The following is a 13,530-nucleotide window of genomic DNA, read 5'->3' as shown; positions in this document are numbered from 1 at the left end:
AAATGTACCATCTAGTTCCTTTATGTTCAAGAGAAGGCAGACATTTTCCTAAAACCTGGAAACTGTGACTCAAAAATCAAAATGCACTAACAAGAGGGGATTTTTTTGTTGGTTTTGGGATGAACTGTCCCTTTAATATGACATCTACTCCTCCCCCTCCTCCTCCTGCATTAAATAGTAATGAATGTGAAAAACAGCCTTCTGCAGTTTCAAACTGCACGTACATCATTCTGTGAAGTGACGCTCAAACAAAAGAGAAGAAACTTTAATACAAAACACATTTTTGAGTGAAAGGCGACTCTTAAGTCTCAATGACAAAAGAACATTTTAACTAGGGGAAGTTCGTACTGCAGGGCTGGTGAGCCGCAGTAGTTAATGGAGGTGTTTCTCTTCTTTCATGTCACTCAGTGTGTATCTGAGAACTAGGCCAGGAGAGTGTAAACATCTGGCTCAGTCCAGCGCTTGCTGCCTGTTGAGAGCCATGACAGATGGAAAGGGAGCGTATAGCTCAAACACTTCCATCTTTGACTGTGCCGCCAGTTGTCTTCCCAAAATAGCCTGCACTCCCCGGCCTTATATGTGCAGGCCTCCAGCGTGTGCCTGAAGAGGCATCATGTATCTAGGCCACACAATACGGGCTGCGGGCTCATTGTTGCTGCTTACCAGCAGGCCTATCACCGCCTCAGGGACGAGGCCTCTCTTTCAGTCTCCAGACTCACCATGCATCTCACCCAGCTCAACCGTGAATGTCTCCTCCACCTTTTCTCCTTCCTGGACAAGGACAGCCGCAAGAGTTTGTCCCTGACCTGTCGTCAGCTGCGAGAGGTCTTCCTGGACCCCCGACTCTGGAACCTTCTTCACTTCAGCTCCCCGTGTCAGCTGAGGTGGGACAACTTCGTTCTGGGACCCTCGTTGCGGTACTTGACTATTTGCTGGTACTCCAGCAGGGTCCTGCAAGTGTGCAACATTGAGGACTGGTTGAAGACCTCGTTTCAGAAGGACATCTGCAGTAAACATGAGAGCCTGGTCAGCACTTTCCTGGCCCATGTCTGCCACATGTGAGTGTTTGTGTGTGGTTGTCGTGTGTTTTGAAAACCGACTAAAGAATTGTTTTCTATGGTCAGCGTTGAAAGAGACCAGGAGAGGGTGGACAAAACAGCGGCGGTGCTTCACAGTGGTGGTAACAGGGTTAGGGTTAGGGTTACTAAAACAAAACACTGTTTACTTGTGACCTGCAGTTACCCGTGTGACCAGTTCAGCCAGGGATTCGGCAGAATTTACCCTGTTGTATCTGAATCACTTGTGGAGTCCTCGAAAATAGTAAAAAATAGTTTTTACAAAGTCTAAGAAACAAAATGTTGGGTGACAGAAATACGTCTTTTTTTTTTCTTAAAGGGGCTCTGTGGAACGTTTGTTGTACTGGAAGTCAGTTTGTTTACGTTAGCGGACTCCAGTTCTAGACTAGCATTAGCTACTGTTGCTCCCTGTTAGCGGAGCAGAGAGAGGGACGCGAGAACGAGCATAAAGTCACATCTTTTCGGACTGTCTGGGAAAATCTGACCCGCATCCTTCACCATGAAATCCAGCGGCATTTAACAACTTAAGCAAATTGTCTACAGGCTCAGACAGACAACCGAGAGCGACGGGGAGGTCTCATATTTCTTATCACGTATCAATCCGTTCACATATTGCCTATAAAAAAGGGATTCATACATGAGAATTGCTTCAAATTGTTACGTAGAGCAGTGGTTCCCAACCTGGGGGGCACGGGGGGGGGGGGGGGGGGCTCACAACTTTGAGGTTGTGAGGTTAAAGTTACATTTGCGCAACCCTCTGAGGTCGATTGACGCGCCGGTACGTCAAAATCACGTGACCTATTTAAGATGACGTAGCAGCAAGACGGAGCATCAGTGATAAATTGTGTTGATAGGCCAAGTAAAACCCGACTTATGATAAATAATGTACGGCACGCTTTTTCATTAACATTACCTTCACGTTTGGTGCGCGTTTGGTGCAGGAAGAGACGGCCAACACGGACTTCTCTCACGAAAGTGTCGGCAAGCAGGAAAAGTTTGCGAGAGAAAAAACACGTTCCTATTGGTGGAAAAAGGCAAAATTACATGGCAAGACACGGTGAGAGAGTTGAGAGATGTGTGTCAAAATAAAAAAATAACTGTACAGTCACACATGTGAAGTTGTGCTGAAAATAATGACACCAAACAAGGCAAGGTAAATAGTTTTTAAGGAGAAATATTATGGTAAAAACAAAAATAGTCAAAATGGCCAATTATACCCTGGACTGCATAAAATCCCAGTAACACACCCAATCAAAACTCTCTATAATCCAAATTGAAACATATTTCTTGGTCCACATTTTAATTCATTAAGCTATTTATTACCAACACCCCTATGAGGTAGGCCTATTATGCTCTCTGGTAGGCCTATTCTGGTCGTGTGTGTGTGTGTTTGTGTGTGATACAAAACACAAAAAGACACAAAAAGGAAGAAATGTATCTATATACATTGTAAAACGAGGAGAATATAGCTGTTGTTTATTTTTGCAAATAAAAGTTTGTAATTAACCACTTTATTCTTTTAGTGTATGCGGGTTGGGGGGGCCTGGCTTGTCTTGGACACAGGCAAGGGGGGCTTCAAGGAAAAAAGGTTGGGAACCACTGACGTAGAGCCTTTAATTGGTTCTCTCTCATCCCCTTGGATAAACTTGTGACCTGTTGTCAGGGTCCCGAAACCCAAGGTTGAAAGTAAAAGAAGAAGTACAAAAACACGTGACCACAGAGTTGACACGTCCTCAATTAAACCTGAGCATGAGTAGTTTCAGTGCACTGCATTTTAAGGTGTCATTTTCTCCATTCCTTCGACTGCTTTTCACAAGATGAAGCTAAAATGTTTCACGGGTCGCCTGAGGCTTCACAGTTCGGTGTCGCGCGCGAACGTTCAAACCTGACAAAATGCGCGTGTCTCCCTGTGTTTTTTCGGGGTCATTCACACCCATCGGCCCGATTGTTTTCACTGAGAGGCACATGGCTTACTGAAACTGCCATGTTTAGCTGTAGGCAGCGGTGGAGGAAAATCATTAGAAACAGATGGTGTATCCGGCGCTGGCTATAGAGACAGAGAAATGACACATCTGCGGGATATAAGACTGATTCTATTAAGTAACATAACTGTGGTCAGATATCAAATTATATTTATTGAATGATGTGACAGTTGGATTTGATAGGTCATTGAAATTGGCTTTTGGCCTTGTGTGCGTGGCTGGCTGCATGCAGGAATCAGCCTGGAGAGGCGTAATGAGGTCTCTGGATAATTTCTCCAAGGCAGCCAGTAATAACCGTTGATGTGAGGGAGCCTGGCCACCGCAGCTGGCCACGGCGAGGGGAGGGGGAAGAAAGAGGGTGGGCTGGCTTGTTGGCTCAGTGAAGGACCCTGTGAGGATTTCCTGTATTGTGAAATTTGAGACACCAAGACATGAGAGCTGTGAGATCAGTCGAAAAAAAACCAAAAAACAACTAAGAACCACCTACTTTTTGTCTGGGTCCTGTAGCTCAGCGCCCTTCAGGCACACTCGCTGCATACTGATAAACCCTCCCAAATTGTCTCGGGGAGGAAGAAAAGCAAAGTGCACGTGACAGAGTGGGAGGGGACGCCGAGGAGCTGTGGGGGTGATAAAAGAGTGATTTGGCCGCAGACCCTCCCAGTCAGCTGCAGAGCGCAGATTTACGCAGGCAGGTGGAGCCTACAATTGGCTCTTTGTTGCTGTCAGAGGGAATGAACATGTGCGTCCGTCTCTGCCTGCCTTCTTCCTGGATAACACTCCACGCAAACTCTGACGCCAAACTCATGTCTCTCTCTCCCTGTTTTTTTTTTTTTTTTCCTTCCCTTTTTTTTTTTATCTTCCTGGAAAAAAAAAAACTATAAAACACGGCTCGTCTTTGGGCTCCTTTTGTAGTGCGGTTCCCAGTGTAATGCTCCTCCAACGCCACATGACTGCATTAAAATCAGCCAGTCAGGAACATTGTAATCTGATTTCTATTATAGCCGTTATCTTATCACGGCGTCAGAATTATACAACATGCTCAACGCGCCATGTGCGCGGTGCACTGTGGGTGGCACAAAGAGCTTTTGGCACGAGGCTTTCATGGTTAAACTGTTTCATTCCAGCATTTGATAGGCACCGTGTGAATAAAAGTGGTGCCTTTTCTCTCAAGCATTGTATCAAGTTACTATTTCAGTTACAGAAATTGAGACTCTCGTTTTACAAATCAATGTTTTTAGCTGGCTGGTGCCTTTTTTAAAAAAAAAAAAAAAACATTCACTTCTTCTAAACTTAGCGAGCGAAAGATCTCCAAAAATCTGTGTTGAAACAAACCCCTTCCACTTAAAGAGGCCGAAAAGCAGCTGAACGTTAAACGGTTCCTCTCGGTTCCTTTTGGAGTTCACTGGATAATTTGACCCGACAAAATAACCGTTAGGGAAACCAAACAGGTCATTAGGGGGATGATTACAGGTTCGCGGTGCGGTGTTCTGCTTGTGCTCAGCTCAGACCAGACTGTCCTCAGCGCTGTTTGTTTTAATGTCTCAAACCGAGATGGAAAGAGGCAAACGGCGCAGTCAGTTTCTGTGGCATACCAGATAGATAGATAGATAAATAGGTAGATAGATGGATAGGATTTGGGACATGATAGATCAGTATGATGTATGGCCTGCAGACAAATTGGATGATGTCTGTTGTTTGTCCCTTTCATGTTGCAGTAAACAGCAGAGCAGATTACTCTTGTGATGTGAATTGCCTCACTGCGATTTGTTTTTCCATGTTCCAAAGAACCGCAACTGCGCTCGACACAAAAGAAGAGGCACGAGAAACATCAGTGGAATAAAAAAAAAACGCTGCGGGGCCAAGAAACATCAGTATCTTGCAAAACAATTCAAAAAAAAGGAAAAAACAAGGCCGGATGAGACACGTCTGCTACATTCGGTAGCTTGTGTTTTTCTAACAGTGCGTGGTAGTTTCTGATTACATGTTTTTTTGTTTGCCCTCTCACCTGTAGTGCTAATCTATCCTTCTTTGGTGTGAGTCACAGAGGTGGTCAGGTGGGGCCTGGGGCACCAGGAGCCAAGTACCAAAAAGCAGATATCTCTACTTCTGAAATCTCCAAAAACTCTGCAGCGCTCACACTCAAACGATATAGATCAATACTTTCTCAAGCTGTGAGTCTCCCTCTGTCGGTACGCAGAGGAATCCCAGATATGTTTATTGAAAAAAATGAAGTTAGTTAACGTAAAAACGCAAGGTTAACACTCTCAAAATATGTACCGTTTTTTTTCACACACCTCGTCCATGATTAGTTACCAGCTAAACTCACTTAACTGTGATGGTTTGGAGGTGAGACGAACATGTGCGTGTTTAACGTCGGGTTGGACTGTCCCTTTAAAGCCTGAATAGCCTGGACAACAATTTTGCTGGTGAAAGATTGTCTACTAACAAATGAAGCAATAAAAATAGGGGGCAAAAGGTGCTATTACCCGCTTCTTAAAATGAGGGAAAGGATTTTTTTTTTAATGAGGACAGATTAAGAAAAGGCGGCACGCAGACTGTTAGATGCTCGGGTAGAGAAAACAACACACACAAATGTCTGAGGGGAGGTGCCGCGATTATGTAACGAAGGTTGATGAAGTTTTTATTGCTGTCATGTTCACCTCCCCTCGCGTCCCTCATGCGCTGTTTCTTCTCTCTGCTGAGACACACTAACTACAGTCATTAGAGACTACTGAGCGTCTAAACACCACCGGCTTTGAGCTCTTGTCATTCCAGCGCTCCACCCCCTCCTTTTTATTTTGTTAATGTCAATACCGTGCAATCACATCCGCTGATAAAGCCCCACATTGGTCCCCACGCAAACAAAGCACCGGGGCACGTGGATCGACTGCGCTGCCCCATGTTCAGAGGTTACTGGGACAGTACCCTCACCACTTGCAGGCAACTGGAATATGTTTGGCTCACATGTGGTAAAGTGGTAAGATTATGTAAGTCTTTATGTAATCTGCATCAGTGAACGTGAATGACATCCTCGATCCGTTGCCATCCGAGTGTGCGTCTGCCAGCTCTGTGCTGCCGGCCAGCCAGTAGGCAGTGGTGCGCTCCTCGTCGCCGGGTGGAAACATTACCATGAAACATGCATTTCAGAGCAACAATTCACATTCATTTTTTTTTGGAAGGTAATTACGGCAAAGAAATGCTATAATTCACCAAACATCCTGTGATTGTTCTGTGCGAAAGCGCCACACTCTATTTATTCACTAAAGCTTTGTAGCGGACGGAAGCACATGAGCCCAGTGGGACGGTGTGTGAAGAGAAGATAGCTCGGTCGAGGTATTAAACTGCCCTATTGTGGAACAGATCGTATTTCTCCCACTCAGCAGTGTTGTCTGCATCTTTTATCGAGTAAAACTCAAATCAGGCTCCAGATCTATATGTCTTCCACTGTTATCTGATTCTATTTAAGAGACCTGCAGTTTTTTTTAAATCTGGAAAATGAGCACACACCCCAAACAGCACAGCTTACATAAGGCTAGTCCTTCCTTTAAACAAACTAATCCCTCCTTGTCGTACATTATGTCCTAAGGCGTGATGAGTAAAGATGATACGGAACAGGTCTTTGTGCTGCTTCCACACCAACACGTGTCATTGCTTTATGTTGTTACTGACTGCTGTTTGCACGACAGGTGCCCCAACCTGCTCTCGCTCACCTTATCCGGCTGTGGACACATCACCGACCAGGATGTGATCTCCGTGCTGCAGAGCTGCAGGAAGCTGCGCCGCCTTCACCTGGAGAACTGCGTCCGCATCACCGACCGCAGCCTGGAGGGTGTGGCGGCCCACGGGGGCAGTCTGGAGGAGGTAAAGGTGGACTTCTGCAGGAACATCACTCAGGCGGGACTGCAGGCTGTCAGGGAGAAGAGGCCCGGCGTCCAGCTGAGCTCAGAGCGGAGCGCGGATCTGATCCCAGACAGCAGGCCTGAGGAGAAGGTGCCACTCAGGAGGACACTGCAGAAGCTCCTGCTGTTCTCCTGATGGAACCGATCCCACATGGAGCACAAGGAGGAGCATGTCCTGTGACTTTCAGACTTACTGACTGTGATGTTTTTGATTTGAAGTGTTTTTTATATTGTATACATTTTTATACAGCACATGTTGAATTGAAATATTCCTTGCTTTTTGCTACCTTGCCTTCGAGCCGTCTCTTTTCTATCTTATCTGAAACCCAACCGAGTCTTACACATGTGGCCTTAACAAAGTCTTAATCGCAACATACATTCAATCTTGCAATTATATAATTCCATTCTTAAAAAAGAGGTCATTTTCTTGCAGAGAGTTAGATGAGACGAATTTAGCTTAGCATAGCACAAAGACTGCAAACATGGGGAAACAGCTAGCTTGTTTCTGAAGATAACAAAATCTGCCTAGTTTGTTTTATTCATACACAAACTGAAAAGAAAAAAAAAATGCCATTTTACGGGGCGTTATATGATTATAAGTTCTTGGCCGAGTTATAGTTTGGAAAATTTTGTGCACATTTTCATTTTTTCCACGGTTTTTGGACGGCAAAATGTTGACCATTTAAGATGTGAATGTGAGTGTTGATCTTCTCATCTTACACTTGACAAGAAAGTGAATAAGCATATTTTCCAAAATGTCAAACTGTTCCTTTAAAGCAACTTTAAGTAGAAATTGGCATTTTTTCTGCCAACTGGCATTTTTTCTGCCATTTCTGAGTGCGACACCACTGTCATAAATACAAATCCCAGCTCTGTAACTTTTTGTCAGACGTAATGTCGGTGCTAACTACAAACACAACTCATTACGTCATAACAACAATATTATGTGTTCCGGTGCTATGTGATCCCTCACATAGTGCAGAAACATGTGATACGTCGGATCAGACACAGACACCATTCACCCAATTACAAGACACCGTATCATCGAAATGATTTTAGCTGTCATATTAAAGGTAAAAAGGTTATATAATGATATGATAATACGGTTTGAATAACATATCACACACAGGAAGACACACCTGTGCAATATATAAGAGCGAGAGGCGCGTGGTTGCGCTCTGTCTTCGTTGCGGAAAGACACGTCAGACCTCAGAGGAAGCGATCTCTGAGGGCAAAGTGTGCCTGAGCAGGAATCACGTTATATAAGACCGAGACATACGAAAGTAGGTTGATTAGGGGAGTGTGTGTGTGTGTGTGTGTTTGTAAATGCCATGTGACAAATGTTCTCGAGGCTGCTCCCCCATCCTGTGACTGCAGCTCTGAAGAGTGACCGTATATATTCACACAAGGTCAACTGAAGGAAGAAAAAGCTTTTATCAATCCTGCCAGGAACGGCGCTATTCAAATATTTATATTTATTTTCCAGCTTTCCTTTGAAAGGCCACAATACTGTGTGTCTTTTCTATTGACTGTGGGTTTGTATGTTTGTACTTCTTCATCAAATACGTTGTGAGGTTTTCTGGCTGTGAATCTGAATCATAAAAGCGAGGAGCTAAACAACAATGACAACTTAAAGAGATCTTCTGCAACTATCCGCATTTATATTATGATCTTCTATAATGTCAAGTAGCATCTTGAAGTGGTGCTGTGATTATCATTATTATCATATATCATTTTAACTCTGGTTATTGTCTTTCATCGTCATGGAAAATGTTTTGGGCCAAATCGCGTTCAGGAAACAATAGAGTATATCTGTGTAGACGGTGTGTCAATGCCCATTGATCTCATTTGTAATCTGTAATGGAAGAAACATGAACAGAATTTGTGTTTGATGTGTATTTGTTGGCGCTCCCTAACCTCTAACGCAGGTCGGGTTCTCGGTTAAATGAAATACAATGAGCTGAGAAATGTGGTCTGTGTGGTTTGGGCAACGGGATTGATTGCGAAAAATTTCCTCAGGCTTTTATGTCATTAAACAAGCATCAAGCGCGTGCTCAAGAGTAACTGTATCTTTTAAGTGAGACGAAAAAATATGCAATGACTTGACAAGAGTCCGAAGGCATTTCTGTCATGCTGCGTACAGTTTTCTCCTCATGATAACTGCAGATGCGCACGAGAGGACAGTAAAGCATGTCCCGTGTTAGTAAAGATAAAAACATGTTGTTTTCCAGCCAAGAGAGCCCCAAACCAACTTGATAAATACAACTCTATGACTGAACGGAGAGACAGAGGCTCGACTGTTTAGAGACTGGAGAACAAATGGTATATTATTTACCATAAAGAAATATGACTTCATAGCAAAGTCTATGCCAGGACAGACTTTGAAGGGTTATGAGTTCCAGGTGGGGACACTTCTGAGGCACATCCGCCTGCATGCAGCACTCCGACACAATAACAGGACTGAGCTTCATGTATCAACACGACCGTATCAAAGCATCGCTCCTCTGCTTTTTCCATCAGAGGCAGGATTTTTTTTTTTCGTCTTTGTTTTTCTAAGGGCGTATGATTTCAAAAGAGAACGTTCTTGAAAGACCTGTTGCCCAGATGTGTGTCCTTAAAAGCACTGCTTTTTGCTCCACAAACCGGCAGCTGCATCGGTTTTTTTGTTACCTCACCAGCACTGATGTGACATTGTGGGACTCCTCATCTGAACTGTGAATAAAGTTTCAGAGGCCACCTACTTCGTCGAATACGGCGCTATTATACTGTGGGAGAGAGTCGCACTGTGAGCTGAACAACCGTTCCCTGTGAGTGCGATTTGATATTTAAATTATTGTGCAAAAACCTAACAGTTCCTGCTAATCAGATCTCCAACCTTCCACGAAATGCAAATGTCGGTCGCTTTTCTTTTTCTGTCCCCAGACTCCTGGTTTTGTGGACATTTAATGAATAATCTGGTGCGATACAAGTCATCCAAGATCAAATGTGGACACCCACATGCGTGTGTCACCACCACTGCCTGTGGCGGATCTCAGACACTGGATGAGGTGAAACACACTGGGTTCAGGAGTTGGGGCTAACTACGTCTTCAAACAGACCACACTTTACCATTACGCCGCTGCTTTATGAGAACAGTCTGCGAAAGGCTTCATGATTACAAATGCTTCAGTAACATATCGTGCCAAAACATTTCTGGCTGAAGAAACTGGATGAGAGATTGTATCTTTACGACCTACTTCAAAAGACATGACAGACTTGTTCGAACCGCCTGTGGAGTGTTTTTAAGCTGAAAGACTGCAGGATGTCACAATACTGGTTCTCTACTTTTCATGTTCTATTGTGTAACTCTACCATTGATGACATGACATTTTTTGATATTACTTCCACTTGTTTGGCTGATATGCCTTACATAATACTTTACAACCCACCGAACAGGTTCAAGTCACCGAGGAGGGGCATAGTCAGTGGTGGAAGAGCAATGTGAAAGCTGGAAACAGCTGTGCTTACTGTTTTGTTTCTTTTAATGACCTTTATCTCCAGATCACAAGTAAATCAATTCATTATCTCCGTAAAATGAGCTTTGTTATTGTTACTAAATGATTAAGTCGTATCCTCGAGATTACGGCAATAAAAGAATATTGCAAGCGGGACTGTTCTCGGCTTTTGTAGTATTCTGATCTTTTACTTAAAGAAGCCTGAATGTTTGTTTAAAACATTAAAAAAATGAACTAAAGCAAAATGTGAAGTAACAATACTGTTGACTGTCTATGTTTTGCGACGCAGAGATGTCTACTGAAGTTTGCATGATTACCAGCCAGTCCCGGCTCGGCTCCTCTCATGACACCACTTTGTACCCCAAGAAGGGAGATTCAGCTGGGAGATATATGCAAGTTACTCTCTTAGCTTTTAGTGTAACAAAGGAACCAAAATGTCAAGAAAGAAAATATTCTTGCATCTATTTTTCCTCACCAAAACAGGAGTTTACAATCACACGCCTGAACTCGAGCTGACCTGAAAATGAGTTGAAGAACGAGGCTGCTCTTCAGTCTGGTCGTATGATCCGGCACTTAAACAAACTTTACTTTAATTCACCATTGTCATCTTTTGACCACAGGGGGCACCAGAATCAACAAAAATGAAACCTTTGAAGTAGCTTTAAAATACGGAGCCCCAGACATGACATGGTCAAATTGTGGCCACAATATAGCTTAAACATATGCACAAAATACTAATTCATGGCCACAAAATAAGTGTAACGTGCGCACGAAATACTCATGCACACGTTATAGCTATATTGTGGCCAAAATTGTTATTTTTTTGACCCTGTCAAATATATATAAATATAGTATAAGAAAAAGCAGAGATAACAAAGTACTTTAAAATGTATGGAAAAACTCCAGTACAGTACAAGTACTGTAAAGTAATATTTGGGTACAGCACTTTAGTAGATGTAGTTCAGCTTCAGATTCTGCAGGTTTACTTTCCAACCTCTCCAACAACTCTGCTGCCTCTGGGACAGACGCATCTGAACTAAACGAACAGCGAGATTTTTTTAACTCCTGACAGAAAATGGTGTGAAAGTCTCATTCCAATGGGATTGATTAAATTCATCACTCTCGCTCCATTAGAATAACAAATTTCATTAAAATATTTCCGCTCAGCCTTTAATCATTCTAATGAGCTGCTCTGCTCTCAACAAGTGGCTTCATGTTGAGAGACGAGAGACTACGGTGCTAATGATGAGGCTTTTTTTTCTTTTCTTTTTGCATTAAGATTGGAAGACACGCGCTTATTGCATTTTAATATGATTCACAAAAGGCAAATAAGTCTAGATTTTAATAATTCATTTGTGAGGATAATTTGAATTTTGTTATGCTAAACCAGGTTGAAGGCAGGTGACAGCAGCAGAGCTATTAAAAGTAAAGTAATCCAAAACTCTGATGTGCAGACTTCAAGAAGAGTTACAGGAAGTGTTCTATAAAGCCAATACTCAATACTTTGCCTGTCGACGATAGGCTACTCTTTATTTTAGGACATTAAGCTGCTGGAAATGACCATGGTGGACTGTTTATAAAGGGGGGGAGCAGAGATATTATCCTTTTAATTCTATGCATTCTTCTACCTTGTCAAAACTAGTGTCAAAAATGCAACTCTCACCGCTAACAGCTAATCCAGGAATTCTGGTGCGCCATGCTAGTAGCGGCTAATGTAGCCCCTGAAGCTGCTAGCAGAGATGAGATGCAGCTACAGAGATCTGGTAAGCTCACTTCTTTCAACCCCCGAGTGTTCCCAGAAACTTTTTTTTTTTTTTTGAAGTGAAACTCTAGCCAAAAAGCAACGGAGGCTTTATTTGTGATTGAATATGAGTCAAACCTTGGTGTAAATGCATAATTACGACGAAAGAGGCACTTTTCGGGGTGCAGGGGCACTCAGACGCTAGCATCAAAATCGCTATTTTTAAAACACTTAGAAGGCTCGACACAACATGAAACTTTGCTTGTAGTATCACAAGGGTCTCTACACATGAACGAGCATTGAGAACATTGTTTGTGTACGCAGAGTTTATGAAAAAGAAGGTTTTTGAACTACTCACCGTTGGAGCTGGATCTCCGGCGCACCGCCGTCATGGCAGACAAAAAGTGTCAATCCCCAAGTGCAACCTAACAGGCAGGAGAGTAATGGTGGACCTCCTACCTGATAGATCGCACTTGTGGATCGACACTTTTTGTCTGCCACAACGGCGCGACGGAGGTGCTACTGCTAACGTGAGTTGTCCAAAAATCTTTTTTAGTAAACTCTGCATACACAAACAATGTTCTCAATGCTCGTGTTCATGTGTAGGGACCCTGGTGATACTACGAGCAAAGTTTCATGTTGTGGCGAGCCTTCTTAGTGTTTTAAAAATAGCGATTTTGCGTGCCCCTGCACCCCACTGAAAATTAGCTTGCCCGAAAATAAAACTATGGTAAATCTTAAAAGTGCCTCTTTCCTCGTAATTATGCATTTACACGAAGGTTTGACTCATATTCAATCACAAATAAAGCCTTGGTTGCTTTTTGGCGAGAGTTTCACTTTAACTCATAGTCTTCCACCCCAACCAACTCAGAAACCCAATTTCATATAGCTACCGCCAACGTCACAGGATTTTATTCAGCTGTTTCCAAAAATAAGGCCGGTAAATTCCCCTTAATTCAGATGTAGTGGACCACAACAACAAACACCTTAAACTATGAAACATTGTGCTGCAGCCTCTGAATCAGTTAAAACACAGTCCAATGAGTCAGTGGTTGCATTCTAAGAAAAGCTATGATGAATCAACTTATTAAAAACAGGAAATTAACAGTATACCCTGACACATACTGTACCTGTAACCTGGTCGATAAGACTATCCACACATTGTTTTTCAGGTCTGCTTTTGCTGAGAACCGTGCAGGTGATGGGGAAAAGTCACTCTAGATGACGCAGTCTGTGTGGCTGCTCTGAACCACTAACATAGGCGCCATGATGGGAAGCAACAGGTTTTGTGACGCACGAGCCCCGCTCATGCTGGTGTCGTGTACCCGGCATAAGTAG

The 13,530-nt window shown here is 43.2% G+C and overlaps 1 protein-coding gene across 1 annotated transcript; it reads left to right on the top strand.

Moving 5' to 3' along the window:
• Nucleotides 1-217: 217 nt before the first annotated feature.
• fbxl22 (F-box and leucine-rich repeat protein 22) lies at nucleotides 218-10,605 on the top strand. Its single transcript, XM_030424719.1, has 2 exons — nucleotides 218-1,058; nucleotides 6,745-10,605. Exons 1-2 carry the CDS (start codon nucleotides 721-723, stop codon nucleotides 7,091-7,093), a joined length of 687 nt encoding a protein of 228 aa, XP_030280579.1. The 5' UTR covers nucleotides 218-720; the 3' UTR covers nucleotides 7,094-10,605.
• The last annotated feature ends 2,925 nt before the right edge of the window (nucleotides 10,606-13,530 follow it).

This window comes from Sparus aurata, chromosome 8 (assembly GCF_900880675.1).
Source record: "Sparus aurata chromosome 8, fSpaAur1.1, whole genome shotgun sequence".
NCBI lineage: Eukaryota > Metazoa > Chordata > Actinopteri > Spariformes > Sparidae > Sparus > Sparus aurata.
Note: the sequence above shows the minus strand (reverse complement) of the source record. Positions and strands in the feature narration are given on the sequence as shown.

Bases quoted from the DNA above. Each gene is read 5' to 3' on its own strand.
- fbxl22 (XM_030424719.1), top strand. From the start codon at position 721: ATGCATCTCACCCAGCTCAACCGTGAATGTCTCCTCCACCTTTTCTCC. The intron at 1,059-6,744 runs GTGAGTGTTTGT...TTTGCACGACAG, and splicing joins CTGGCCCATGTCTGCCACAT to GTGCCCCAACCTGCTCTCGC.